Below are 26,380 nucleotides of genomic sequence, written 5' to 3'. Positions count from 1 at the left end.
ACTGTATATAACGTCTCTTATAGTACACATGTGTAAGTCCACTCACAACTTGTAAGTAAACTTACTAGTATGTCTAAAATTCTGACATTGATTAAAAATTACAAGTATCAATGCAGAATATTGCTATAATAGCTATATTTTATAGTTACATTGTAATACACGCATTCCTTTTAGTTATATAGCTGTGTACTCTCGAATTTTCAAAAGTACGATTAGATGTAACATTTCTCCGATTCCTGAATCAAGACGTAAAGCTAGAAATGATGCAAATCACATGCACTGTGACTATAGTTTTGTGGACATCAGTACAGAACTTAGTGTCGGAAAGATACACAGCACTTTATACATCGGATCTTTTCACCAAGTAATACATCAGAATATTCGGCAAGGGTAACGGGCTAGAGCAAGAAGAATATAGGATGGATGCAGTGCGAACTGATTCTCAGTATCCAATCCAGTTTTGGACACAGCACACAATTAAAGCTTCAACTTTTCTCTTATAGATCGGCTATGATCTAACCTGTAGACAATCGTTAACTGAATCGAGTGGTCTACAAAGCTATCGATATCAGTCCCAGTCGTCTAGATCGGGAAGACTGCTGACTAGAGAGCAGGACCCGTTCGTGTCATCCTCCTCCCCGTGTCTCCCTCTCTCGCGCCTTTCTAACAGCTCCAGCTGTCTGTGGAATCCTTTATTGGGCAGCACGCATGGTCTGCTATTCACACTGCACGATCATTGGTCAGCCGAAATCATGTGATCAAATAATACCATATAAGGCGGCGTGCATAATCCCTTCTGCCATTCTCCCGGAGACATCCGCAGCAAGAAGACACAAGCAGGGTCGTGTTGGCAGCAGTGCAGAGAAACCCTAACGTTACGCCACGTGTACTGATGAAGCAGAGTTTAGCACAGTTTCCACCTGAAAGGTTTGGGGTGTCGCAGTGGTAACACTTTGTGCAGGGAATTGTCTTTTTCGCATTTTGCTGTCAATTTGTTCCACATTTGAGTTGTCGGCGAGAATGTGGATGGTGGGCGCACATGGGGCTGATTTGCATTTCTGAGGTAGTGTGCTGTCTAGATTTGGGTCTCCGGGTGGGTTTCACGTATTCAGTATGGTAGCTGGGTGGACAATTCAAGTCGAGCTTCCCGTGCGTCCACGACGTTGCCCGATCTAGCTTCGCGTGGCGGAAGCTTGCTTGGGTTGGGGGTAGCGCTGCATTTGAGCGGAATGCAGCAAAGTCTAACGTGTGGTGTTCTTATGTCGTTATCAAACTGTAGATCTTCACAGAAGTCAACAATTATTTCATAGAGGAGAGGACAACGACGACAACATGAGAACAACGACGACAACCCAAGCAGGCAGACGGACATGGGAATCATGGCAACGACAGCTACCACAATAACTCCCAGCCTGAGTCAGCGATTTTGTCGCCAGAGTTACCATCCTACAGGAGCAGAGAGCGGCGCCATAAAATTTGCATGTGGATGGGACGTCGGTAGATTGTGCACACGTGGCGCGCGTATGCACCTGGTTGATTGAGTTAACACTGCTCGAGGAAACCAGCTCGTGACGTCGGCTGCTTTGCTGTTGGTCCCCTTACGCCGGGCGTTCTCTGACTACAGCAGTTTGCAGCGAGCACACTGGGTGTGCTGAGATTGGATATCTTGCGTCTGGGACGTAAGTTATGTTGCTGCTTAGGCTTTAGCTCTGACTATGGCAGTTTGCAGCGAGCACACTGGGTGTGCTGAGATTGGATATCTTGCGTCTGGGACGTAAGTTATGTTGCTGCTTAGGCTTTAGCTCTGACTATGGCAGTTTGCAGCGAGCACACTGGGTGTGCTGAGATTGGATATCTTGCGTCTGGGACGTAAGTTATGTTGCTGCTTTAATAGGCCTTAGCTTTGACTATGGCAGTTTGCAGCGAGCACACGCACTGGGTGTGCTGAGATTGGATATCTTGCGTCTGGGACGTAAGTTATGTTGCTGCTTAGGCTTTAGCTTTGACTATGGCAGTTTGCAGCGAGCACACTGGGTGTGCTGAGATTGGATATCTTACGTCTGGGACGTAAGTTATGTTGCTGCTTAGGCCTTAGCTTTGACTATGGCAGTTTGCAGCGAGCACACTGGGTGTGCTGAGATTGGATATATTGCGTCTGGGACGCTATATCAGTTTTATCACACCGGGTGTGCAGAGGTTGGATAATCTCACGTCACACAAGATATGTGGTACGTAATGAACGTGAGACAAGAGTTTCACAGGCGTTACGTGCAGGAGGTAAGTCATCCACCATAGGCTTACGTGAATGAAAGTGTCGGCGACCGTGCCGGCATTCATATGATGGATATAAGGGCTACGTGAATGAAATAGACGTATTTAGTGTGTTAGGTGAGCAATTTGGCAATGGCAGGATTGATACAATTGGTATCGAGGTGTATACCCAGGGGTATCAGTTGATAGACTTGGGCAGGCGCCACGATGCAGGTGTGTCATGGTAATTAAGATATGAGTTCCCCGGTGACCATATTGGAGGTTAATCAAATTAACCAATGTCATCGTCGTGTACTGTACGAGCATGTGTTGTGATCCAACATGGCGCCGATGACTTCACAGAGGGAGTGAGGTCTGTATATATGCATATTTTATTGTTACGTAAGAGGTCACAACCTCAGGAGTTTAGAGGTCATTAAATCTTTGCTGACGACATCGCCTTTATAGAGAATAGTGAAGAGGAGCTACAACAAGTAACGAGACAATAGACGTCAGTCATGGAGAGTCGGATTGGAAATCAATGCAAGGGAATTTGAGATCATGAGCATCAATACGGCCGCTCCACCAAACTTCAAATTTGATGACTCAGCACTCAAGGTGCACGTGACTTGGGAAGCACGATCACGTAAAAGGGACACAGTGTCTCGTGACTAGAAGTTCACTCGGCTCTGTGAGGACTTAACGTAGGGAAAAAGTCCTCATCGGTTGCATTGCAGAGTGCACGTATTGAAGAGTGATCTGGGATTGTTGAATGTACCTATGTATAATTGCATGGTGAGCAAGGTATATTAGATATGGGTCTTGGGACAAATGTTGGAAACTAGGTTGCCCGTAATAAACCTCTCACCATTCACCGCATAAGGGGACTTCGAAAGGCCAATGATATTCCACAGGCCTACACTGTGATCGCCGTACAAGTTTACACTATGGTATTCCAGAGAAACTAACATGTGTGATAAAGGAATTCGCAATGGGAGGGAGTGTGCTGTAAGACTACATATTGGAGAACTCTCAGAATGGTTTAGTGTCTTTACGTGTCATGTATTAGGTAAGAACGTATCTTGTCACTACTCCTCGGTGGACCTGTAATAGACGGGGTTATGAGATTAGAGAATACCATGGTTCAGACGTGGGCAGTTCGAGGATTTGGACCTGTTATGGTTACTGTTATCTTGTCATTTAATGGGGTAGGCCGACTACTCTCTCTTGGCAGCAAGGGATTGATGTGCGAGAAGCTTACAATAGGCCGGGCTCAATCGCAAGGGTTTGGAGCGAGCTGCCATTTGGCGCCACTCAAGTGACCTCAATACGACAGTAATTGCCCCAGGTGTGGCAACTGTAGGTTTTGAACCACTCACAGCGCACGTGTGGTGGGTTCTTTGACGTGCCCGGGATATGGCTGTCCCCAGACAGGGGACCTCCATTAACGCCCTATCTGAGTGACGGCCCTAGCCGAAGCTAAGTACTCATTTTCACCTGAGAAAAGCCGTGTAAAGTGCCTTTCCTAAGGGCACAAGTATGGTAACACGCAGACTTGGCAGATGACCTGGTTCTCCTCAGTGAAGACTTTTCAGTAAATGGGAATTCAGTTGGGCTAAGTATAAGTAAGAAGAAAATAGAAGTAATGATACTTGAATTGACCAAGATGGAGCAGCGATACGGAAATTAGATAGGGAAATCTGCAAGAGGTTCTCCCAGGCATCACAGCCAACAAAAGAAAGGGTAGAAGCATTTAAATTAGGAACAGAATGAGGCTTGGAGCTGCTACCTGTATAAAACGTAAGAGGGTATGAAAAGCCAGACACACTAAGCTGGGAAGTAAAATGCATAGGTGCAATGTGTGTGTGCTTTCTACGGTATTGTATAGTGCAGAAACTTGGCAAACAATTACAGAAAGATAAGAGAAATACTTTGACACTGCAGACCAGAGGGGTTATTTGCCATTCAGCATTTTGAGACTGAGATGGCAACAGTACATCTCAAACTAGGAAGTTGGCCGAAGAACAGTGCAGCCAATCCTGTCTACATGGGTTCGCAAAGCACGGGTGCGGTGGTGGCGGTGCATGATGGTCGATTGAGTAAGGGGATAAGAATGGGGATAATAAGGAAGGGGATAATGAGGATGGGGAGAGATACTTTCATGTGAAAGTATGGGAAAGCAGTGATTATGCCTATTGCAGGACATTGGGAGGAGCCAGCGCGACGGAGGCACTGCCCCCATCACTAATGAGGATGATCCAATGATTGTCAGTGTGGATACTTTGCTATTCACACTGCACGATCATTGGTCAGCCGAAATCATGTGATCAAATAATACCATATAAGGCGGCGTGCATAATCCCTTCTGCCATTCTCCCGGAGACATCCGCAGCTCAGAAGTGCAAGGTGGGGCAGACCTGGCACATGAACAGGTGACAATGAAAGAAAGAGCGGATGAATTACACTATGTAAGACGGGTGTATAATCCATACTGGCTTTCATCTGGAGAAATCCATAATACTAGTGCCGAAGAGCAAAGTGGGGCCGACCTGTAGCGAGTGGGAAAAGTGGATAGAGCGTTGTGAGGAGGGGAAGCGCTTTTCTTTCCCCACCCACCCACCCTTATAGCCATTGCTGGGACTCGGCTTCCACCGCGCGACTTCGGCACTGCCCCCATCACTAATGAGGATGATCCAATGATTGTCAGTGTGGATACTTTGCTGTGCTTCAGGAACATATAAGCACCGGCTAGCGACATGTGGCGGTACTTCAGAAGGTAGGCCAGGCACACGGTCGCAGATCGACTGATCCCCGCTAGGCAGTGTACGAGCGTCCGTCCGCCCCTGTCCTCCTCATCTTTGATACACTTTGTCACTTCCTCCAAGTACCTACGCAAAATTAACAAAGAAAATCAAAATGGGCAATAGATTAAAATCGAAAGAGAGGCAGAGAACAAGAGAAACTCAGAGTGAGAATAGATGATTTAAAGTAGACTAATGTAGTGTGTGTGTGAGAGAAAGAGAGAGACAGACAGACAGACAGAGAAACAGAGAGAGTTGCATGCAGTCACAGAGTGAAGTGTATAAGGGATGTGCCGTCTTAAAAAAATTACCCGGTTATATCTTCCGTGACGAAGTCCTCTATGGGGAAGTGCAGATAGCGGACGCCCCTCACGGGACAGTCGGTCTCCTGTACCGCCATGTTAATGATCTGCGTGATGCCGTGATATTCCAGCAACAATGGATCTTCAGCAGACGACCTAGCAACAAAATTAATTGTCAGATATTGCTCGTTCAAAACCTTTGTCCATCCCTCTTAAGAAATGAAAAAAAAAAAAAACATTCATTGGGTGCAACAACGCTTCTTGGTTTCGACGGACGACCTAACGACAGAATGTTTCAGTATTTAACATTGCTCTTCATCAGACAGAACCTTTGCCATGTCTTCTTACAAGACAAGAAAACATCCGTGTAAATCTCTGTAAAGAAACGTTGTCAAAAGACCAGTGAAAGAACTGCAAACCTAAAAGACGCGGACAGCCTAACACATAGAAGGGTGTTTGAAAATTGACGGTTGATTTCTTAAACTTTAAAGTCGATCAAGGTACCTGTTGCTGATAAACAATCCCGGCGTGACAGCGTCAAGCCGCAGGTCCCACCAGCCCCTGATCTGGAACCACCGCTGGTCTCGGGGTGACAGGACAACCGCGCCATCAAGCAGAAGACTGGACGCGCTACCAAAACCGCTCGGAGACGTCTTCTTTTGCGCAAAGGTCACCTTGAGAGGGTCAGGTTTCGCTACGAAGGCCTTCTTCGTCTCCTGACCGGCCGTCTCGGTGGTTTTCTTGGCGTCAATCAAACTGTCCACGACTTTCCGAACTTTTGAGTGGACTTGATTGTCTCCGCGATCAAGTCGCTTCCTCTTTCCGCACGTTTTGGCCATGCTTTCTAGCTTGCCGTCTATTCGAATCGTCTCGATCGGGCACAACCGGTTTTGTTGTGTTCTCTTTTAGCGTTCGGTGTTTCCTTGAGAACGACAATGGGCCGTTCTAAGGATCGGTGCGATGTTCTGGAACACGTTTGTGCAACCGTCCATTTTACGCAAAAGGTGTTGCTTGGCTACACTCTAGTTTGCGTCCAGCAAAATACTCTAACGTCATTTTGGTGCTGCATATTCTACTCAGAATGATTATGTGCCTTTGTTTTCCATGGGTGTGAAGGTAAGTAACTCCCGTTTCCACAAACTGATATTCTAACGAGCGGCCAATGGACAGTTGTCTTTCTGTCTTTGCTTAAACCAGTAACGTTAACGTTACACGTACTCTTGTTATTCAATATATGTCGTATTCTTACATATGTACGGATATACAACAAACTTCATAATCAAATCAGTAAGTATTAGGTACTAGCGAGATATATCCAGAGAAAGTAATCTATAATAGAACTTTTCTAGTAAGTAGCAACTTCGCCTACCCCGAGTATCATCCAGACCTATATTCTAGCGGAGCTCCCATACTCGCTGCCTTGTAAATAGAATGGCACCCAGGCTAAACAGTCTTCTTTTAGTCAAATTACACAATTCATCACCTATACCAATTTGTTTATGGATTTGTTGCGGTTGTCGACAAAAACAATACCAAACAACAACAACAGCAAAACAGCATAACGGGTAAACAGGGTACAACGTACCTTTCCCCTAGATAAAAGTCCACCCGGGCTTCCCATCCTAACATTCCAGTGGATAACAATGCAGTTGTAGATATTAATGAAGAATGCCGTCGTCTCTTCTTTGCTTAACGTTTCCAGTCGAGCCCTCTGCAGTTCGTATGCCACACTCTCAACGATTTTGAAGTTTGGATCTCGCGCGATCCCAAGGTAGTCTACAGTCTGGAAAACACACTAGCCTTGTCAAGATCCGTCACAACACAGTACATGTACAATACCTAGACTTCGACCTTACAGAAAGCAAAGATTAAATTACACATGGTGCTGGCTAAAAGAAACATATGAATTATGGGTACTCCCTTACCTTTCCGCCAGACGATATGTACTGGGCGTAGATTTTCTTCATCAGAACTTGCAACGCTTTAGAAAGCTCAACAGCTGTGGAATCAACATTGCGGAATGATTGCGTTAGCACATCTTATGATATTACATATTGCAAAGAATACGTATGTACTACTTACCATTTGTAAAAATTCAATATATACATAGGTATGGTGGTAGTGTTCATGTACAAGTTTGGTATTTGGTAGTCGTATCATATGTTGCATTGGTTCACACGAAATAGACATACATAGCTCAAATAATGCTTATTTATACTTATTCAATTTGCTCAATGGAATCAGTACGTATACCATACTATTGCTGATTCACCGAATTTCATTACAGGTATTACATACATGAAAGTTAATCAGAGTTGGTAAGATATATTTCAAAGAAATAAAAACGGTTCTTCAACTAAAACAGTTTGAGTCACCCGAATTTTTAATGACGATCGGTGTTCTGCCACAGTTATTGTCATACTTAACTTCTTTGTTCAGCACCTTATGAGAAACCGTGCCGTACCTTCTCGTGTGATGTTGAGTGATACTGGGCCGGCATTCAGAGCCTCCCATTCCTCATCATCCAAAAGTCTATACAACATGGCGTCCGCCCTGAACTGATGATGGTCGCCCTCTGGGGTCAAACGGCGGATAAACTTACGGCGCAGTAACTCCTCTCCAACAGCTCTGGCCTCCTGGTGATCTTTATTAAACATACAAACGTTGTACACATTATTTTTGCAAAGTCAACATTTACGATGGCATTTGTATAGCAGTTAGAATCTGATCTGTATCTGTACCTGTATTTGTAAAGCCGGTATAACCGCCCTTCGACGAAGTTCGCAGGCCATAGAACACCGGCATGTGGCTCAGCAACAGCTGGTTCTATTACACTGAACTACCTGTCTCACCTAACCTTTACAGGATGCCCCTACCGTAATTTGCGTCAAAGAGTTCACAGGATATAAAAGAAATACGTATAATCATATATTCTATTTTTGTCTGAAAACGAATGTTGTAGGACAAATCTAACATACATCGCAAAAATGGGACAAAAACCACAGGATACACCTATTAGATTTTGATTTACCATAGTTGTAGAAACTCTGTGGTTCGAAAGGATAACAAGCTACGTTATGCGCCAGATTGTTTCAGCACCTTACCGTAAGAATATTTCTCATTCAGGGACAACCACTGAACAAATTCCTCCGCCACGAAAGTCTTCCTGTATAGCATGATGCCGCGTCGGTGTGTCTGTATCAATCCGCTCCTCGCCAAGTCTTCCACCACTGGGGCGTACTGGTCACGGTCACGATGTTCTGTTAATGACGAACCTAAGGATGGAATGTGTATTTATGAGTCCGAAATCCTATATTGCTCTCAAATCGAGTTATATACGTTATGAGATTGAAACTCATGCCCTTCAACACAACTAAAGTATAGATTTTCAATTGTGCAGATAAATACCTATTTTGTATGATTTACATAGTGTCTCTATCATGATGTTAAACAACGTTACCTACAGGTAAAAAATCATGAAAATTCACCCCCTTCACATTGTTTCAAAGTCAACAATTAAAACGCCCCTGCAGTTTCAAGGAAGATGTAAGAGGGCACAAACTTTTGACACTTTTTCCTGACCACAACAGCTATCTGCAACACTAAATGGTGACCACAGCATGCCCAGAACGCAGAGGTTCTGTTGCTGTACTAAGTAAAGCCGCCACCTTTTCATCATTTTTCATTAAAAGACCTAGCGCTAGCCACAATTTCGCATCAATCCATCTACAAACGCTACTCAAAACATTGCCGTCTAAGGGAAGGTAATGTTATTGACATACAGGATTTTCTTTGACGTCAAAATGATTATAATTTGAATCCCTCAGCGAACGTATGTGATATAGGCGGGTAATTGGATCAAGCAGTAACATCTTCTTGCGTCTTAAAGACGCACACAGCAATCCAACATGGCGCAGATGACGTCAACTGAAAAGCCTTTGTAAGAAGATAAAACGATGAACGTCATGAATTGTTACATACCCATGGTAATAGCACCAATGCAAGGCACGACTGGAGCGGTAGGTGGAGCATCGTAGTGGATAACTTCGTCAACCAGCGCTTGTAGCTCATCATTTTTCTATTCAAAATACATGTGATTATTTCAATATTATATATAGCCACTAAGGAGATGAACAGTGGAATATTCACACCCCCACACCCATCCCCTGCGCCCCAGCCAGGTGATGGAGGGATAAGGAGTGCGGAAAATCCCCATCCCTGACCAGAGAGTGAGACGAATACTTTCCCCGAGCCTAAGAAAGAGGATGGGAGGGTTGTTTATTGTAAAGATACTACTAGTACTATCCTTTCATATCTCAACCACTTCATTTCCTTCCCACTTTCCCCATTTCTACCCAACTTTCCACCTGTTTCTCCCAACCACCTGTTGCTTTTCCTCCCCAAGTCAAACTGCGCGCCTTTTGTGATAATATCTCCAATTATACCGCTGTCCTCAATAGCATATGTGCTCATTTGCATAACTCCTCTGATTGGTTATCCTCCAAAATCAAATCGATTGACCTATTGACCACCTGTCTGTGGCGCGCGGGACAGGTGTAGCGCTCGCGAAAAAAGTTTGCAGGTTCTATTTTAAAGGAGATAATAGCCTGGTATCGCACTTTCCAACTAAATTGAGTGCTTATTTTCAACATCATAAAACTTACGGAAATCGTCGTCATGGACTGGCTAAAATGCATTTGCCCATGAGAATAATGTATGTGTGCACAAGTGGCGGTGTTTGATAGTAAACACTTGGCAAGATCTAATGTTTTGTGCAGCCTCGGTTGTAAAGCTTGATTAAAGGTTTAACCTAGCTGCTGCGTAATAATACGTATCAATTAGAACGCATTTACTGACACTTCTTTGACTTTCTTCGTCCTGATTGATTTTGTACATAAACGTCTAACAGAATATTCCACATATACCAGTATTTTTAGACATCTTATTGACACTTCATTTTATTACACCAATTTTCAAAAATGTAGAGCAGGTCTTTATTCAATGGTGTTTCATGCATGATACTTTAACCTCTTTTCATATGCCATATGATCATTTTGAGAATCTAACAAGTAATATTATATGTGTACCAGTCTAGATGAAGGATACATATCTAGGATATCCTTGTCTAGTGAAGTGGTCTCATTAGCCATGTGCAATGTATGACAACGTTGGCATGTTTCGAACTTGGCAAACATCTGAAAATCATCCGCATTCGCTATGTAGAATGCCAGAAGTGTGTGGACACTGATAAAACTTCACTCATCCGGTCTGACATTTCAACGTCCGTTAATCTAACAAGCAGTTTGTAACGAAATTGCAGACTATGCTGGTCCACGGGAACTCTTATGTACAGTTCCTCAGACCCCATTTCCCTTAGCCTTGTCAACGTTCACTGAGCGACCGCGGAGCGACCAAAATTAGATTTGTGTGACCCTTGTGTTATGATTTGAATATGATGCACTACATTTTGTATCTGAAAGTATGATGCAAAAGACAACAAAACACAAAATGATACGTTGTCTGAAAATCTGTTGAGCGATCTGTAAAATGTTTGGTCTTTTAGATCGCTCAACGGTTTGGTGGAAAGGATGTTGGATGATCAAACACCTACATATACGAGCATGTAGGTGCAACTGAAATCTAGACTCTTACGGTCTTACCAGTGTCGCCAGATCGTCGTATCCGCCCACGAATATACCGTTGAAAAAGATCTGTGGCATACTGCGCTTCCCCGTCCTGTTCACGAGAGTTTGCCGCTCCTGTGACTCGTAGTCGTCCAGATTGACCTCCACATAAGGGACACCGAGGCGAGCCAGTCTGTTCTTCGCTGCCACGCAGCTCGGACAGCCGTGTACGGTGTAGATGATGACCCGTCCCTTGATCTGCATGCTTTGCGCCATTGCTTAAAAGTTAAAACTTACAGGTAGTGACGTACTCACGGCGGTAGTGCACATGGACTAGGTAGCCTCCAACAGGCCTTCCTATGGGTTTGCAGGGATCGTGGAATTCGTTAAAAAATTGGCCAGGTGAGTCAGTCGTCGCTTAGATTCATGTTTCCCGGCCGACTAACTCCTCTGGTCGCAAAACTTCCCTGGAAAATGATAGGCAACGTAGTCAGTCTGGTAGAGACTAAGGAGCGCTGTTAGGCATCAGGCGTCATTTAGATTGACAATGGCCGTGAAAGGCTTAGATGTTCGTTAGTCTGTTGTCCTTACAACGGTGTTGCATGAAACATCACTTGTATCTGACTAAGGCTGTATAATTGATAGCGACATCGACCAACCGTTTGCATTCAAATCTGCTTCACTTAATGTAATAACCCTAAATGAACATTTGCATATTCTATTGAAGGTCTACACCACTAAACATGAGGTAAGCCCCCCCCCCCCCCCCCAATATTAGGCATCATTGGTTCACAAGAAAATATATATACGGATGTATTTGAAAAAGAAATTAAGTAGGTGTAGGTCCTGTTATTTACTGTGCTAAATTTTTCAGGGGAAAAGGTCTTGTCGATGATATAGAATTTGTTTGCAAATGGAGTCGTCTGGTACAACATCTACAGAATCATACAGTAAGGGAGAGGATAAACATCACCAGTGTTCCGATGTTTGCGTTACAAAGTCTACAGCCGTTTCGTCAATATTGACAGGTCAGCTTTGTCATCATACAATCAGTTGTTGTCCCTAGCACGGGGTAGTACCCACATTAACCATTAAGTGAGTGTGTGTGTAAACATATATGCCAAGGCTATGGATTCTGCACGTCCTGAGTTTCAGTTACTGTACACACCGTCACACGAGATACTTTATGTTCCCTTCAAGAAATTTCACGAGTTCACAGCACTTCTTCTGCTCAAGCTGACACTGTTCTTTCTTTACAGCACGGTGCTCCTAATCATTGTTGAGAAATAACCCCCGAGACTTTAAACGAAGAGCAGTATCTTTTATGTTGACAAAAAAGATGTGTCCTTGCATTGCTTGTAAACGTTACTTGCAAAAGTCAGCATGAATTAGAAAGTGAATACACATTCAAACAACACTAATACATTATGTATTACCTTTCATACACCTGTAAACTCCTTTGAAAATCTCTTTATTCACGTCAAGTTAAAAGGCTATGTTACATGAAGAAAAATCAACAACTACCTACCTAGCTAGTACCTTGAAATAATTTCTTATATAAAAGATGTCATATGGCATGCCACAATACATATACATTGGAATTAAGCCAAAGAAAACAAGCTTTTTTCTTACATTATACAATACTGTGAGAAAATGGCAACCAAAACAACTTCATAGGTTTGACAGGCATTCACTTAGTGCCAAGTACATGTACTTGAAAAGTTCTTACCATAGCTGACAAGATCAATTTGCACCGACTCTAAAAACATCAATAGGTAAGAATACATTTAACTGATATTCTAACCTCTTTTTCAGCTGATACCCCCTTTCCACTAAACAGCGAGTGACTTCAGTGACCAAAATTGGACTTGTGTGATACTAGAACTTATAACTGAAATGTGATGCAAGATGCACTTGTAAGGGCAACAAAACATACAAAATGTAAAAAGATTCATCCTTATCTATAATTTTCTTGCAGTGATCTGTCAACTGTTTGGTTGCAGAGAAGTCACTGAGTGATCACAGACTCTGGTGGAAAGGGGCAGTAGGGATTTGATACGTGAGAAGGAGCAATGTCGCAACAGCTTTCCCCTCCTAGTTCATTGGCAGCTGTTGTATTTTCACATACAATAAAAAGATCATCTTGTAGAGGAGGGAATAAAATACAAGGCAGAAAACAAGCATATATAACTGACTATGCAGCGAAACACTCATACATAGTTCAGGTAGAGTATCACAACAGAAAGTTAACCTACAAGCAACATACTTCACAATATATACAGATCACTACTCATTATTTGAGACTTTTTCTGGAATGACATATCGTATACAACCCAAGATTACCGAATCTGACCCCTGCAGTTATTGCTTCCACGAGATATAAAGTGATTGTCAGCAGCTTCTGATACCTTGCAAACACCGATTGTGAAATCCACCTGTCACTCAATGTGACTATGCTGTGATTGGTGGGAATTACTCACCAATCACAAAGCTTATTACGAATATTTCACAGCATTTGAAACTTCAACTAAACAACCATTGGATAAGGATGTGTTATATGTATATGAATAGCTTATACAACATCTGAAATGGAACTATCATCCACTATCTGCCTATCATTAAGTAACCAAACAGTGATTCAGTTGCAGTACCATAAGATAGAGAATGAATTTCCACCACAAATCTCTTGTATATACAGGTATGACCACTTGGCCTTGCTGGGATACAATGTTTAAAAGTTTTTACATTATACTAGTACAACACTTAACATAGCAGCAAGACTTAATTCATCTTAGACACAATCACTTAAGAAGACAAGTTAAAAAGAAAGACTTGTGAGAAAAGAAAGACTTGTAACACTGATAAATACACTGAGGACAGAAAAATCAAACATTCAAATGACTCATGTTGGACCAATATACCTTGTAGAGACAAGTGAATAGTTATGTTTCACAATATAGAAGAATGTACATACTTCTTCATTAAGGCTTGATAAAAATATGAACAAGTTAATAGTACCTGGCTTTCATTCAAATATTGATATTCCACTCCCACACATGTGATGGTAGCTACTATAACTGTCTCCCCCCCCCAAAAAAAAATGATTTTACAGTTTGTACACTGTACACTCAACATAGGGAATAAAAGAGTTCATGGCTATAAATCATAAATGTTTCACCATTTCCTAGAATTCAAGATATCTAGTCCCTTCTTGGATATTGTTCCATGAGACTGTGTATAACTGCCAAACGTGGTCTTGGGGGATCCGGCACCAGAGACATTGGCGTGAGGCCCGAGCTGCTTCCTCTGGAACCTGGGTCTAGTCTCCACCTTTGCGGAGGCTGGTCTGCGGCCAGGTTGCTGAAAAACAAAAGACCAATGAAACTTTGAAAAAAAGTAACAGGTATACAAAATGTACATAATATATGTTACTAAAGAAGTGACAAATACTGAAAGGTCAAACCCTTTACATATAGATATTAAAGATGAATTCCATTTTGTTCTGCTTATAGTTAAGAGAAAGAAGCATACAAATGATACAGATTGTTACAAATTAGACACACTTCACATTAATAGCACATGTAATTTTACACAGACCAATATTTTCCATGTATTGTTATCATGTCCAGCTCCCCTATCTACCTAGCATACCAATTTCTTTGTACTTCATTCACAAGACCAAATCATCCATACATGTACATGATGTCACGATAATGTATCTCATACATGTTATCAACAATATTTTGTAGATGTATGTACCTCATATATGTTATTGACAATATTTTGTAGATGTAGACCTTAATTGAGGTAGGTTGCTTGATAGTAGTTGTCATACAATGCACCATGTATGTATGATTGTTGAGTAGCAAAGTTCCTTCTGTAAGTGGTGCAGCAAGCTGTGATATACAGCAGAAGATAAGACATACCAAAGCTGAGGATGTGATGGCCAGCCCAGGGTCGTCCTTCCTGGTGAGGATGTTGTTCTGGAGTGCTGCTGCCTTGGTGGCAGACATGGTTCTCCCTCGGCGCCCTCCCACAGGAGCAGAACGGGCACTGCTGGTGTTCAAGCCAGACTACAGCAAAAAAGATAAAAAATTTCAATTTAATGCAAAATACTACACAACATAAAAATGATTGTACAAAAATTATGGTATGCAATATAAAATCATTTCCATGCACACTCCTAACAAAAGTCTATTCCTGTATGTTACGGCATGGTAACATTTGGCGTAAGTAGTCCTACAATTTTCATGCTGACGAATTTTTAAACCAGTTGTGACAGAACCAACCGTAAACTAGGATCTAAGCCAGCCTTTTCTGTTACAAGACAGCAGAAGACTGAATTCAGTTTGCAATCATATAATGTGTGTGCGTGTGTGTGTACATTGTATAGTAACAAAGTTACAGACTTAAGTGCAATGGATTTCCTGAAGTCAATAACTCACACAGTGATACATGTAGAATGATGTAGCACAATCATACTCACATAACCTGCCTGAAGGTTTTCGTAACTACGTTGCCTCTGAAGGGTGGACCTGGCTTTGAAGGGACTGGCCTGAGGTGTAGGTTCCTTTGTTGTCCTTCCAAATGCCACCCCTGCGAGTTAAACAAAAAATCAATTGTCAGCTCTACCATATACCTGTTTCCAGTTACCTTTAAACACTACTGATCAAAGTGTCTTCTACATGGTGATAAAAATCCCCTTTCAAAACACTAGAGACTACTTGGTGATCCAAGCCTGTTGTCTTGTGTGTTGTCATTTACTAACAAAATAGCTTTCAGGCCGTACGTGTTTCAAACAGGTGATAGGCTTGTGCTTACGTTTATGGGGACAATTTTGGAACAGAGTAAGGGAAGAAGCTGTCATGGCCCGTCAATTTCAAACAAGTTCATATGTTTTTTGTAACCATGTACCTGTGTGTCCATTGGTTGTTCTTTGTCTCGGAGACACCTTGGGGGAAGGCTTGGATGGTGACTGCTGATTCTCATCCATGACTACATCTTTGGGGGAGGACTTCTCCTTAGGAGACTGTTTGGGAGAGTGTTTCTGAGAACCTGCGGAGCCTTGGCGAGGCTGCTGCTGCTGTCGCTCCTTCAACAGCGTCCTGCGCTGTCTACGAACAATGGTCTTCTTCTCCATAATCAGCTGCAATGTGGAGATAAGCAATAGACTGTAACGATAACAATCAAAACATCCTACAACATTAGGTACATTCATGACATTGTTTCACAAACTACTCACGAATACCATTCAGGGAACAGATTGGTAATGGTCATGTCAATGGGGTAAATTACCCTATAGACCAGCAAAAGTGGGCACATTGGCCAGGTGGTGCATAATGTAGGTCTCTTGTACAGGTTTGACTGCGCTAAGATTTAGTAAGAAGTTTAGTTGGAAAACAATAAAAAAAAGAAGTAATGCATTCTGCTAACCACATAAGTTTGAGAAATTTTAAGACTATAACTTTGTTTTTGATACCCAGATACATGTATGTTCATGATATAACATTTAACAATCCTCAAAAATTGTCACTGTACAAACAAAGACAAAGAATACTTTAGCACATGAAAGAAAAAAACAGTTTTCAACCGAATCTCATAATGCCTATTGATTTGTTCAAATCTGATGGAAATCAACCTACCTCGTACAGCTTGCTCCTGTACTCAGACACAGACAGTTGGACATCATCATCTAGAGGGGGTACTACATCATAATCCAGCGCTAGCTCCTCACTGGCATTGTGGAACCTGGAAATACACGTTGATAGATTGGTACATCATAGCCTTTTCAACAATTATGTCATTGCAAGAGACAAAGTCTCATATAGATGCACCCTGACCTTTTATAATATAAATATCATACACAGACATCAAACCAGTATTGTTACATGTTACATGTTTTCAATTTAAAAAAGCTTTTTCTTGATAGAATTAAGTGAATTGGGCATGAACATACCAATTTAAAACTTAGTTTATTATTCAACTGGATGAGGTACATTGCCAGGGCAACATCATACTCATAATCAAGATAGTCAAAAGAGACTGCAATAAATTATTGCAATCTGGACAAACGATTCTACTGATAGCTACAGATATCCCAAAATGTAAATATTGACTTGAAAAATAATTGGAACTTTTCAACTTTCAATCAATAAACCAACATGAAACTCAGGATTTATAAATGAAAAACAACCCTAGAACATAAGTATCATCCTGTTCATGGTCTCTGTTGACAACAGCTATAAACATCATCTCTGCCAGAGGGACACTGAAATCTTTATCCTGGCATATATGTAATAGTTGGAAATCGTATTCAACGCTAAGAGGTGCTCCCTCTTCTAACAAAGGCATCTATGGGTAAGCAAGAGCACTCGCCTTGCTACATAAGGGTGCAGCAGAGCCTGTTCTGCCGTCAGCCGTTTCTCAGGGTTGAACACAAGAAGCCGCCTGAGCAGGTCAAGGGCATCAGCCGGCTGGCCTGGCAACATGTCCTCAAACGACCTCTTTGGTCTGTGGGAGAAACAACATTACAAACACTCTTGTCAAAAGGAAATTGATAGTTTTATATCTTTCATGTGCATGTATAGAAAGACTAGCTGCTTTTGTCTGACATAGCCATATCATTTGTGGCCTGTAGTGAAAAGTAAACTTCAGACAATTTAGGGGTTGATAATCACTATTTCTAGGATGGGACTTACCTATTTTCTTTAAAATAGGATCTATGCCTAAAATAAAACTCTGAAAATGCCTATGCCATCTTGTTGAATGCACATAAATATTCATATCAATTCATATGACATATTACTCTTTGAGTCTTTCTGTAGATAAATATTCAGGGATACTTATCATTTACTTTCTAGTACTACTCAATGAGGCAAATATGACAATGTTGGATTAAAAATTATCTTTCTCAATAACAAAAATGTGTAGTAATGCAGATGATGTGGAAAGCTAACTACATAATTTATGGTCGTTGCTGCCATAAAAAACAGCAAAGAAACATGTTCCTTTATTGTTAACATGAATATGGTTATTCAGGATTTGAGACCACTACTGAATAATACATGTTATCCAGTTTCCCAACTGTACAATTTAAACTATCCATCTGAGATGTAGAATAGCCAAAGTACAACATTTTAAAATGGGACAAGAACAACATGCAGAATGTTTTATACAGTAAACCATCTCATTAGATCTTGATCCATATCTCTCTGTAATTGTACAACAAATACAGAACGAGAGAGCAAGCCATACAATCATTTTTGTCTACTGTATCTTGCTTCTCTTACTATAGACGTAGCACAATAATATTGACCAAAACTTGTTCCTTACCTTACTGTTGCTTTCTCTAGGATAGAAGCACCATATGCCGACTGTATACTACTCACATCTGAAACAAGAGAAAATTAGAATGTGAAAATCATAAATCACAACATTTGAAGCTAGATACTTCTATTCAAAAGTTTCAGGCTGGATAGGCCCATGTTATAATGGATTTCGAATTAAATGTACAAACATTCAATCGAAACATTCAACACAAATAGAAAATCAAGCCTCAAAACTAGTCAATTCATGCTCATCGCAGATGTTTTCACACCATACAAAATTGACAAGACTACTATGAAAATATTGATTATTTTTGTGGTGTTTTTATTTTTTGATAGGAAGGAAAAGGATTTTGTAGAGACACAAAGAGGTCTTTTTTTTGATGTTGTGAATTTGCAGTGGACAGATAAATGCAAAAAGTGTGTATTACTAAATGCAAATGCTTCAAGATTGACGCCCTTACCTTGTCTGTTTGGTGGCTCTATTGAAGCCATGATTTTCTCAATTTGATTGATGGTAGAGGATCCAGGAAACAGAGGCTTTCCTATCAGCAGTTCCCCCAGGATACAACCCACACTCCACATGTCCACCCCTTTGGTATATCTGGAGAGAAAATAGATTATTTCAAAGGTAGGTAAAGGTAGTTCCCATAGCCTTTTTGAGGCCTTAGACTGAGTGGGCTGTTGTCCACTGTGTCTAGTGTACAGTATTGGAAGGCGGAGCCAATCCCTCTCCCTGCAATGCTTTTTATGTCCAAACCATTGTCACACATGGCCATGGGTGGAGTGAGGAAAGTCATGTCAAGTACGTTAAGTTTTCCCAAGGACATAACGTTTATCCAGGAATGCCAGGCATCTAACCCATGACCTAGCCTAGCCACTCTGCTATTTCATACCACTAGATAATAAAGAATGAGTAACATCGAATAATGATGCCAGCAAAGATCATGGTCAGATTCAACTCACACAAATCACTTAATATTAATACCAATATGGGCTGATTGAATCAACTACTAGTAATGGATGTCTGAAGAAGTGATCAAACAGAGCTTCTTGTGCTGTTAAAAACCCATATATACACTAACATACTAAATGTACATATACAGTGAAAATCCATCAAAAGTATTACAAAGCAATTCATTCTCATTATTTGTGTTCATTGGGTGGTGAGTTGGTCTAGCAAGGTGGTCATGTAGGTAGAATATTGTTATGCCTAAAGATAGATCACTGGCAGCAATGTCAAAACAAACAAACAAACCAACTAGTAACATAGAAGGACAATATATTGAGACAGAAACATACCTCTGGCAAGCCAGCAGGATCTCAGGTGCCCTGTACCACCGAGTAGCCACGTACTCTGTAAGGGCGGGGTCTGTAGTGTCCTCTTCCAGCTGGGTTATCGATCTGGCCAGACCAAAATCTGCTATCTTCACAAAACAGTCGCTGTCCAGAAGAATATTTGAAGGCTACAGAGGAGAAACAAATAAACAGTGGTTTATGACAAGACAAAAAAGGTAAGCAAGACTTTTAAACCATAGCTTAGTCACAGCATTTGACAGGACCCCCTTAGTCCACTTAGTGAACCATAAATTACAACATTTATAGATTAAACGTTCCAGATCCCTCCTGACATCTCCACAGATATTGGTAAAAACTGTGTCTTGCCTTAGTTGCTGGACTTTAGAATGTTTTCATTTGCTGATGAAAGACAGTGCAGGTTAACTGAAACATCTGACCGTTTATTAAATGTACCAAGGCTTTATATGTGCCTGTCAAATTTCTTTCTGCTCACCTTCTGGTCTCTGTGTATGACGTTCCCTGAGTGCATGTACTTCATGGCCTTTAGCAGCTGGTACATGATGTAACGCTTGTGGATATCCTTCAAGATGCTGCCTTTCTTAATCACATTGTGCAGGTCTGTGTCTGTAAATACAGGGAATGGCAGACATATTAGACAGTAACTATGATTCAAAACATTTACATGTAAAGCAACAGCAAGCAAATCTTATGAATGACTGATCTGCGAGCATCGATTTTCCTCAGAGTCAGATTTTGAAAAATTACTACTGCTCTACAAAGGTACACAACATGAAAATATAAAAAAATGGAAAAATATGTCACATGGAAGCCTTGAGTTTACCTGTCCTGTACTAGAAGCCTTTAGAAGTAACACTGGTATTTGAGTGTAGTTGAAATGATACTAGGCTGCCAAACTTTCGAGACTTCTTGAATACAGGATTAAAGAATGCAGTTGTCTGTTTTGATATAATGTGACAATACCGTGTTTTGTCCCTTGAAGTTTTGTTCCAAGTTTTGTGGTTTCTAGTTCAAAAATTGACTAATAGCTTCTTGTTATGAGGCCATTTGTTGTGCTTACACATCAAATTCGGAATCAACAATGGTCCATAGAATTAAATTGCTCTGGCAAAAGTTGCACATTATTAACAACTCCTAAAAAGTCAGTAAATCTAAACCTGCTTCCAAATGCTAATATCTGCATACTGTATAAATTGCTTATCTTGATATATAGAGAAATACAAAAGATTGACTTACCCATGAACTCAAATACTAGGTAGATATCCTTGTCGTTCTCTGCTTTGATGACATTGTGAAGTTTGATGATGTTGGGGTGGTCTCCAAACTCCTGAAGAAATGCTATCTCTCGGAATGTTCGCTGCAATAGAAAATTTTATGATCAGTATATGTAGATTTATAACATAACAACTGCAATACATCATATGTGTTCAACAGCAAGTAAACAATACACCTGAATCAATGAAGATTTGCTTTGATGGAAAAATGTACAATAACGTACAATAAACCCATCTGATTACAGTCCTGACAAAATAAGGGTTCTTTTCTTTTCCTTTTGGAATATTAGAATCTCTTGATCCAACTAAATTCCTGTTGAAATGCTGTATCAGGACACTCAGGTATTTTCAACATCATATTTCAGTTATACAGACATGAATTGTACAAAAGAAATGGGAACATGTTGAAAAATATTCTGTAGCATTTTCGTCACTTGCCTTTGACCTAGGCCTAATAAAACAAGAATGCAGTTTAAAATTAAATGCACTTGGCAAAAAGGACACAGAAATTTTACCAAAAACTGTGGTCAGACAGTCTCAGACTTATTCAATTATATCATATTCATATCCAAATGTCAAACATAATCAAATGTCAAACACACCTGTGCATCGGTTCTGTTCCTAAAAGCATCAAATATTTTCTTCAGTGCCACCACCTCTCCTGTCTTCCTGTCGATAGCTTTCCACACAATGCCATATGCCTGGAGAAAAAAATGAAGAAAATAATCTTGGGTCACTCTCTCTTCATTTATAGTATTGTGCATGTACTTGTAGGTGGTAATTATAAATCACAAATCATTGACGGGAAAATTCTATGGCCATCAGTGGGCAAAAATATAGAAATTTCTCAATTTAGATTAATGAATAAACCATGTCCAAACACCATCATGGAAGCAAAAAAAATGATGGAAATATATTGTACAGTAAGTTACAGAAAAATGACAGAAAAGATGAGAATTGGGATGACTGAAATAAATTCTGAGCTGGCGTAAGAGCTCTATATGGCCACACCTGTATATTCTCTTATTTCAGCATCAATTAATATCAACAACAAAATAAGACATTCAATAGATTACTTTCATCCAATACACAGTCAATATAGAACATTTTCTACATAAATCTATTCTAACTACAATGGAAAAAAAAGTAATCTGTCACATAACTGACACAAAGCAAATCTACGGATAAAAGATTTCATCATATGACCTGAAGAGCTGAATGCCAATATTTTGGGGAGGGGAGAGTACATGATGTTGTCGCCTAGCAGCTAAACCGACTTAAAAGATCCCTGAAACTTAATACTAATGGGCCCCAAATGGAGTCAGCACATTTTAATGGGAATAATACACAAAATTATGTCTGATTGTCCTAATAAAAAAATGGATAAGAAAACAAGGACCCTTCATTTTCCAATCCTTTGAATTAAAGAGCTGTCTTCACTGAACATAATCTAAGATCTGTATCATATGGCCTAATATGGAAAATCGTGCATGGCATTGATTTTACTGAATACCAGTTAAATGGCATTGAACATGGTTTCAGCAAACACCATCAGGACATTACATATACAATAGAAGACGGTGATGTTGCCAGTAATCAAACTTAGTTAGTGAGTCTCCAGGTAGTAAGGCCTTCTATGCATATTACACTCGATGTAGCCGGAGATTCAATTAGAGATGTGTATGAAATGTCGGATTGAGAGTTCATTAGATTGAAGAAAACCGTCGAGGCTTACCCAAATCATCTCTGGCCACGGGAGAGGGGGATTTGTCAGCATTAAGAGAGGATTAAATCTGACCTTACAAAATGTATTGCTACTGCTGGCCTGTGTACGAGGATTGATAATACTGTGCCAGCACAGGAGTAAAAGTACTATTAATAGGTTGTTACAGGTTTTGCAAAATGGAATACTGGACTGATTGTGTAACATATTGTTTGAGGAAAATATTGAACACCTTTAGTCTATATATTCCTTTAGATTTCTGAAGCACCAAGGCAGCAAATGCTTTTTGCATTAACTCTATCACACAAATGATGGTATTGCATCTGATTTTAGAACTAAACTTAATTTGGGCTTTGACACATTAGATTTAAACAGCCTGGGTGACTATCATAACTGTAAATGATGACTCATCTTATTTCCATGCAAAGATGCTGTCTCACCACCATTATACATGGCCAGGCTTATTACATTTTAGAGAGCAACAACAACTACAACTGTCAGTCAGTCTATACAGACCATGACTGCGCAAAGTAACTTATGACAATGAAGACTACAGCACTGAATCGAGCATCTGAATGTAAAAACCTACTGCATGCAACTACCTGTAGGAATGACAAATAATGTCTGAGACATATGGAGACAGTGATCTTCAAGCCAACTGACAACTTTTGCACTTCAACTTCAAGCAGATCTTCCAGTGGCAATTTCTGCATTGCTGGCCAAGATTGTGTTTATGTGTTACACTCTTTCCGACTGGTCATGCATGAACCGACTTCACCAGTACAAGTACTTGTATTGATACAGATAGGAATTTGCTGCAGGATATAATCAGCATGGCCATACCATTGGTCTAGGCCTGACTTCACTACCAGAAGATCTGCTAGAAGACTATCAGTATCTTTTGCATCACAGACATAAACTGGAAAGTGACTGAGTGAGACACTCCTTGGTAGGACAGTCAGAGCTGCATTCAAATGTAGTTTATGTCTTCACCTAGTCTAAACTAGCCTGGATACCACACACCCCGGCCCGATCTCAATAGCTATCGATTCGTGCTTTAAGTCTAAACTGACTGGAACGATGCATCAGTTTACTGGCTGTGACTGAGGACCAGGTAGGCTTGACATTGAGTCTGCTTCATATACTTGTATCTGTAAACAGTTCCATCTGAGATATGTTGTGTTAGTAATACAATACTGTTAATGTGATTATGACTCATCTCGGGGTACAGTCAATTATAATAATAATATATACTAGATGCCGACTGACGTTCTAGAAGGTCTTGTCCTTGTGGTCGAAATACATTCCATGCATGTGCAAGATTACAGAAAAAAAAAACAGATATGCAGACGCAAATGTTTTGAAAGTAGGATGTGTCTAACCTAACACTAACAGTAACAGGTGGTAACAATAACAGACATGTAGCTAAAGTACTACATCTACTAGTATGCAAAACAGTGTATTGCCATAATGGCTACAATTTGCAAGTATCAAACTACAACTTGATTATGTCCGATATGAACAAAAGCTTGGTTTTATGGAACAAGTGAACAATACATGAACACATCAGGTGCTATCAAAATTGTTAGGATCGAGAAACGACGCGACGGGAGGTATGACCAACCATTGATAGGTTTCCTAAACAAATAGCTGCAGGTTACAGTTATACAGTCCTCCCTTGCAATTCAAATGAGAACGGTACACACAACTGTAGGGCTTTGTTCTGGTACTTACCCCTTTCCCAAGCCTCTTCTTGATCTCGTACTTCTTGGTGATGTGGGGCTCGATCTCGGCGTGAGATCGTTCAGACGACATCTTGTCAGATTTTGTCAATGAAATCCAGCAGCTCAGAAATTCCGCTTCCGTGTTCTAATATGCCCTAACCACACCTATTATCCGTGCGAGAGGGAAAATAATTCTCTCCCAAACGTATCGAAACTGGACATTTTGCGTTCCCTATAGCAAATTCATAATATATATAAGTACATTGAATGACATTTTACTTCTTTTTGATTCTAGGATGAGCATTTTTTCGTCGTCTGGCTACTTTTTAAACAGGCGCGGAGGAATATTTCCGCTGACCCGTGCTCAGCTATCAGGACACAAAGCCTGATGGGAAACGGAAATAACGTCCCGAGCAAATGTTTTGTCTCCATAGCAACTTACTTCGGCAACCATCGGCAGTCTTCGGTACTTTCCGTGTAGTGACTTCCTGTTGATTCGGAAGATGATTCCACCAAGATCTATCAACTTGGCCATCCCGTGAAAAGTAACACCATTTAGGCAAATGTGAGTTCTGTGGTAAGTTTTTATGTTTCAAACCATTCCAAACATAGGGAAGAGTTTCTAACAATTGGATAACGGGGATACTGGGTTGCAATATTTACCAATTCTTTTAAAATCTCGTTTAAATCAATGATACTTCAACATGACATTTGATCCACTCCGTCTAAACATGGGGATGCAAATTACATTGAAACGAAATATTTGACGGGCATGCTTTTATACCGGTCTCACCAATGAGGTTAAAAAAAACCTTGGTCTCACTAATAGTTACGGCATCATTTTCATTGGGCGACTCTTATTGGTCCACGGAGGTTATATCACCTCCTTGATTGGTCGAACCGGTAATTGCCATGCTATTATTGGTTTAGCTGCTAATTAATTGTGATGGATTGTCAGGATCGGTCCAAATGAACAGTAACGTTATTTGCCCCTAACGTTGTTACATTTAACGCTATTTTACCTGGTGACATGTCTCCTTACATAATTTGTAGCACCCGAGGATCGCCGAGTTGAACTTGTATTTTTTTGGCAACGCCACTGGGGTGGGGTGAACCCCAAGGCACCTTTGCGTAACACAGTCAGGTACGGTATGAGCCTGTAATCGGTAATCGGTTTAATTCCAAGAGAATATTTGGCATGTTGCTTCTGAAAAAAAAAAGTATTTCTTCAAGAAGAAGCAATAGAATCTGAGATGTTGTAAAAACTGAAACTCTATTGATATTTTAATTTCTGTACAAACTTTTTTTTTCTGCTTCAGCCCAGAACAGTTGATAGACTTGTCCAATCTGGTTTTGAGAAATGAAAGAAACTGGGGTGTCAGTCCCCATGACCTCAGATGATTGGTTTGGCTCCATAGTGTCTTTGGTTGGCGTTTAGAGAGAGTAGTGCGTAGACATTGCTTATTTTGCACTCCCCACATTTGCATTCATTTGAATTACATTTTTGTACTTCGTTCCTAACCGAGGTCAGTGTTGGAGTAGCCTGGAGTCCATTTTATTCTACAGTTAGCTCTAATGACTTCTGATCACACCCAAGCAAAATATGACTTTCCAAATTTGGATTTTAAAAAAATCTATAGTTTAATAGACAATTTTATAAAGTAGCAAACTTCTCTTACCAAATCCCAACTTCAGTTCACCTTGCTGATTGATGACTCCCAACCGTGGTCTGGAGGTGGTTGAAGCTTGGCAGACTGCAGGAAGACCATCCAATCTTCAATCAGCATCTCATATTAATATCATATTTCTACAAGCAGGTTAACAGTTAAGCCTTCCTTTCTAATCTGAATAATCCAAGATGAATAGCTTTAGGTCTGTATCCACTTCCTGTCTGACACTTATCCTTTTAAGAACATTTTGATATGGTAATCAAGAAAGTGATGGTTGAATGTTTTAGGCTTATTTTTTGTGTGTACTTCTGTAGGTTGTGGCTTCAAATACCCTCCTCTCACATAAAGGCTGTGTCTGGAAAAAAGTGAC

The 26,380-nt window shown here is 40.7% G+C and overlaps 3 protein-coding genes and 1 long non-coding RNA gene across 7 annotated transcripts in view; 1 reads left to right on the top strand and 3 right to left on the bottom strand.

The window, feature by feature from the left end:
- LOC118408141 overlaps window positions 1-11,724 on the bottom strand; it is a 14,449-nt gene extending 2,725 nt beyond the window's left edge. The window contains exons 1-6 of the mRNA XM_035808783.1: window positions 11,014-11,724; window positions 9,335-9,431; window positions 8,458-8,628; window positions 7,818-7,997; window positions 7,279-7,352; window positions 6,939-7,136 (exon numbers count right to left, since the gene is read on the bottom strand). Of these exons, the coding sequence (XP_035664676.1) occupies window positions 6,939-7,136; window positions 7,279-7,352; window positions 7,818-7,997; window positions 8,458-8,628; window positions 9,335-9,431; window positions 11,014-11,253 (960 nt within the window). The 5' untranslated portion in view covers window positions 11,254-11,724. The remainder of the gene's footprint in view (window positions 1-6,938; window positions 7,137-7,278; window positions 7,353-7,817; window positions 7,998-8,457; window positions 8,629-9,334; window positions 9,432-11,013) is intronic.
- Window positions 250-6,226, bottom strand: LOC118408152 (dual specificity protein phosphatase 19-like). The gene is made up of 4 exons (XM_035808794.1): window positions 5,858-6,226; window positions 5,363-5,509; window positions 4,973-5,138; window positions 250-718 (listed from the first exon to the last, which is right to left on the bottom strand). Exons 1-4 carry the CDS (start codon window positions 6,190-6,192, stop codon window positions 569-571), a joined length of 798 nt encoding a protein of 265 aa, XP_035664687.1. The 5' UTR covers window positions 6,193-6,226; the 3' UTR covers window positions 250-568.
- On the top strand, window positions 6,358-26,380 carry LOC118408178. Of its 4 annotated transcripts, none has more exons than XR_004830270.1 (4): window positions 6,358-6,469; window positions 24,775-24,905; window positions 26,036-26,157; window positions 26,325-26,380. It is a non-coding gene; the product is annotated as an uncharacterized LOC118408178 (long non-coding RNA). The 4 variants fall into 4 exon arrangements; XR_004830271.1 differs by having other exon boundaries at window positions 24,775-24,917; XR_004830267.1 differs by having other exon boundaries at window positions 26,036-26,164; window positions 26,325-26,367.
- LOC118408134 (extracellular signal-regulated kinase 2-like) lies at window positions 12,432-24,704 on the bottom strand. The gene is made up of 13 exons (XM_035808771.1): window positions 24,351-24,704; window positions 21,496-21,594; window positions 20,856-20,976; window positions 20,095-20,225; window positions 19,605-19,768; window positions 18,767-18,906; window positions 18,310-18,367; window positions 17,353-17,487; window positions 16,620-16,725; window positions 15,892-16,123; window positions 15,464-15,573; window positions 14,904-15,050; window positions 12,432-14,337 (listed from the first exon to the last, which is right to left on the bottom strand). Exons 1-13 carry the CDS (start codon window positions 24,429-24,431, stop codon window positions 14,152-14,154), a joined length of 1,710 nt encoding a protein of 569 aa, XP_035664664.1. The 5' UTR covers window positions 24,432-24,704; the 3' UTR covers window positions 12,432-14,151.

The sequence above is a fragment of the Branchiostoma floridae genome, chromosome 2 (genome assembly GCF_000003815.2).
Source record: "Branchiostoma floridae strain S238N-H82 chromosome 2, Bfl_VNyyK, whole genome shotgun sequence".
Lineage (NCBI taxonomy): Eukaryota > Metazoa > Chordata > Leptocardii > Amphioxiformes > Branchiostomatidae > Branchiostoma > Branchiostoma floridae.
Note: the sequence above shows the minus strand (reverse complement) of the source record. Positions and strands in the feature narration are given on the sequence as shown.

What these genes read in the sequence shown, in the direction of transcription:
- LOC118408134 (XM_035808771.1), bottom strand. Translation starts at nt 24,431, where the DNA reads ATGTCGTCTGAACGATCTCACGCCGAGATCGAGCCCCACATCACCAAG. An exon ending in GGAACAGAACCGATGCACAG is followed by an intron (nt 20,977 to 21,495) that starts GTGTGTTTGACA and finishes TTTCTATTGCAG; the next exon opens with CGAACATTCCGAGAGATAGC. An exon ending in AAAACCTTCAGGCAGGTTAT is followed by an intron (nt 15,051 to 15,463) that starts GTGAGTATGATT and finishes TTTTTGCTGTAG; the next exon opens with TCTGGCTTGAACACCAGCAG.
- LOC118408152 (XM_035808794.1), bottom strand. Translation starts at nt 6,192, where the DNA reads ATGGCCAAAACGTGCGGAAAGAGGAAGCGACTTGATCGCGGAGACAAT. An exon ending in GGATTGTTTATCAGCAACAG is followed by an intron (nt 5,510 to 5,857) that starts GTACCTTGATCG and finishes TTTTGTTGCTAG; the next exon opens with GTCGTCTGCTGAAGATCCAT. An exon ending in GTCACGGAAGATATAACCGG is followed by an intron (nt 5,139 to 5,362) that starts GTAATTTTTTTA and finishes AATTTTGCGTAG; the next exon opens with GTACTTGGAGGAAGTGACAA.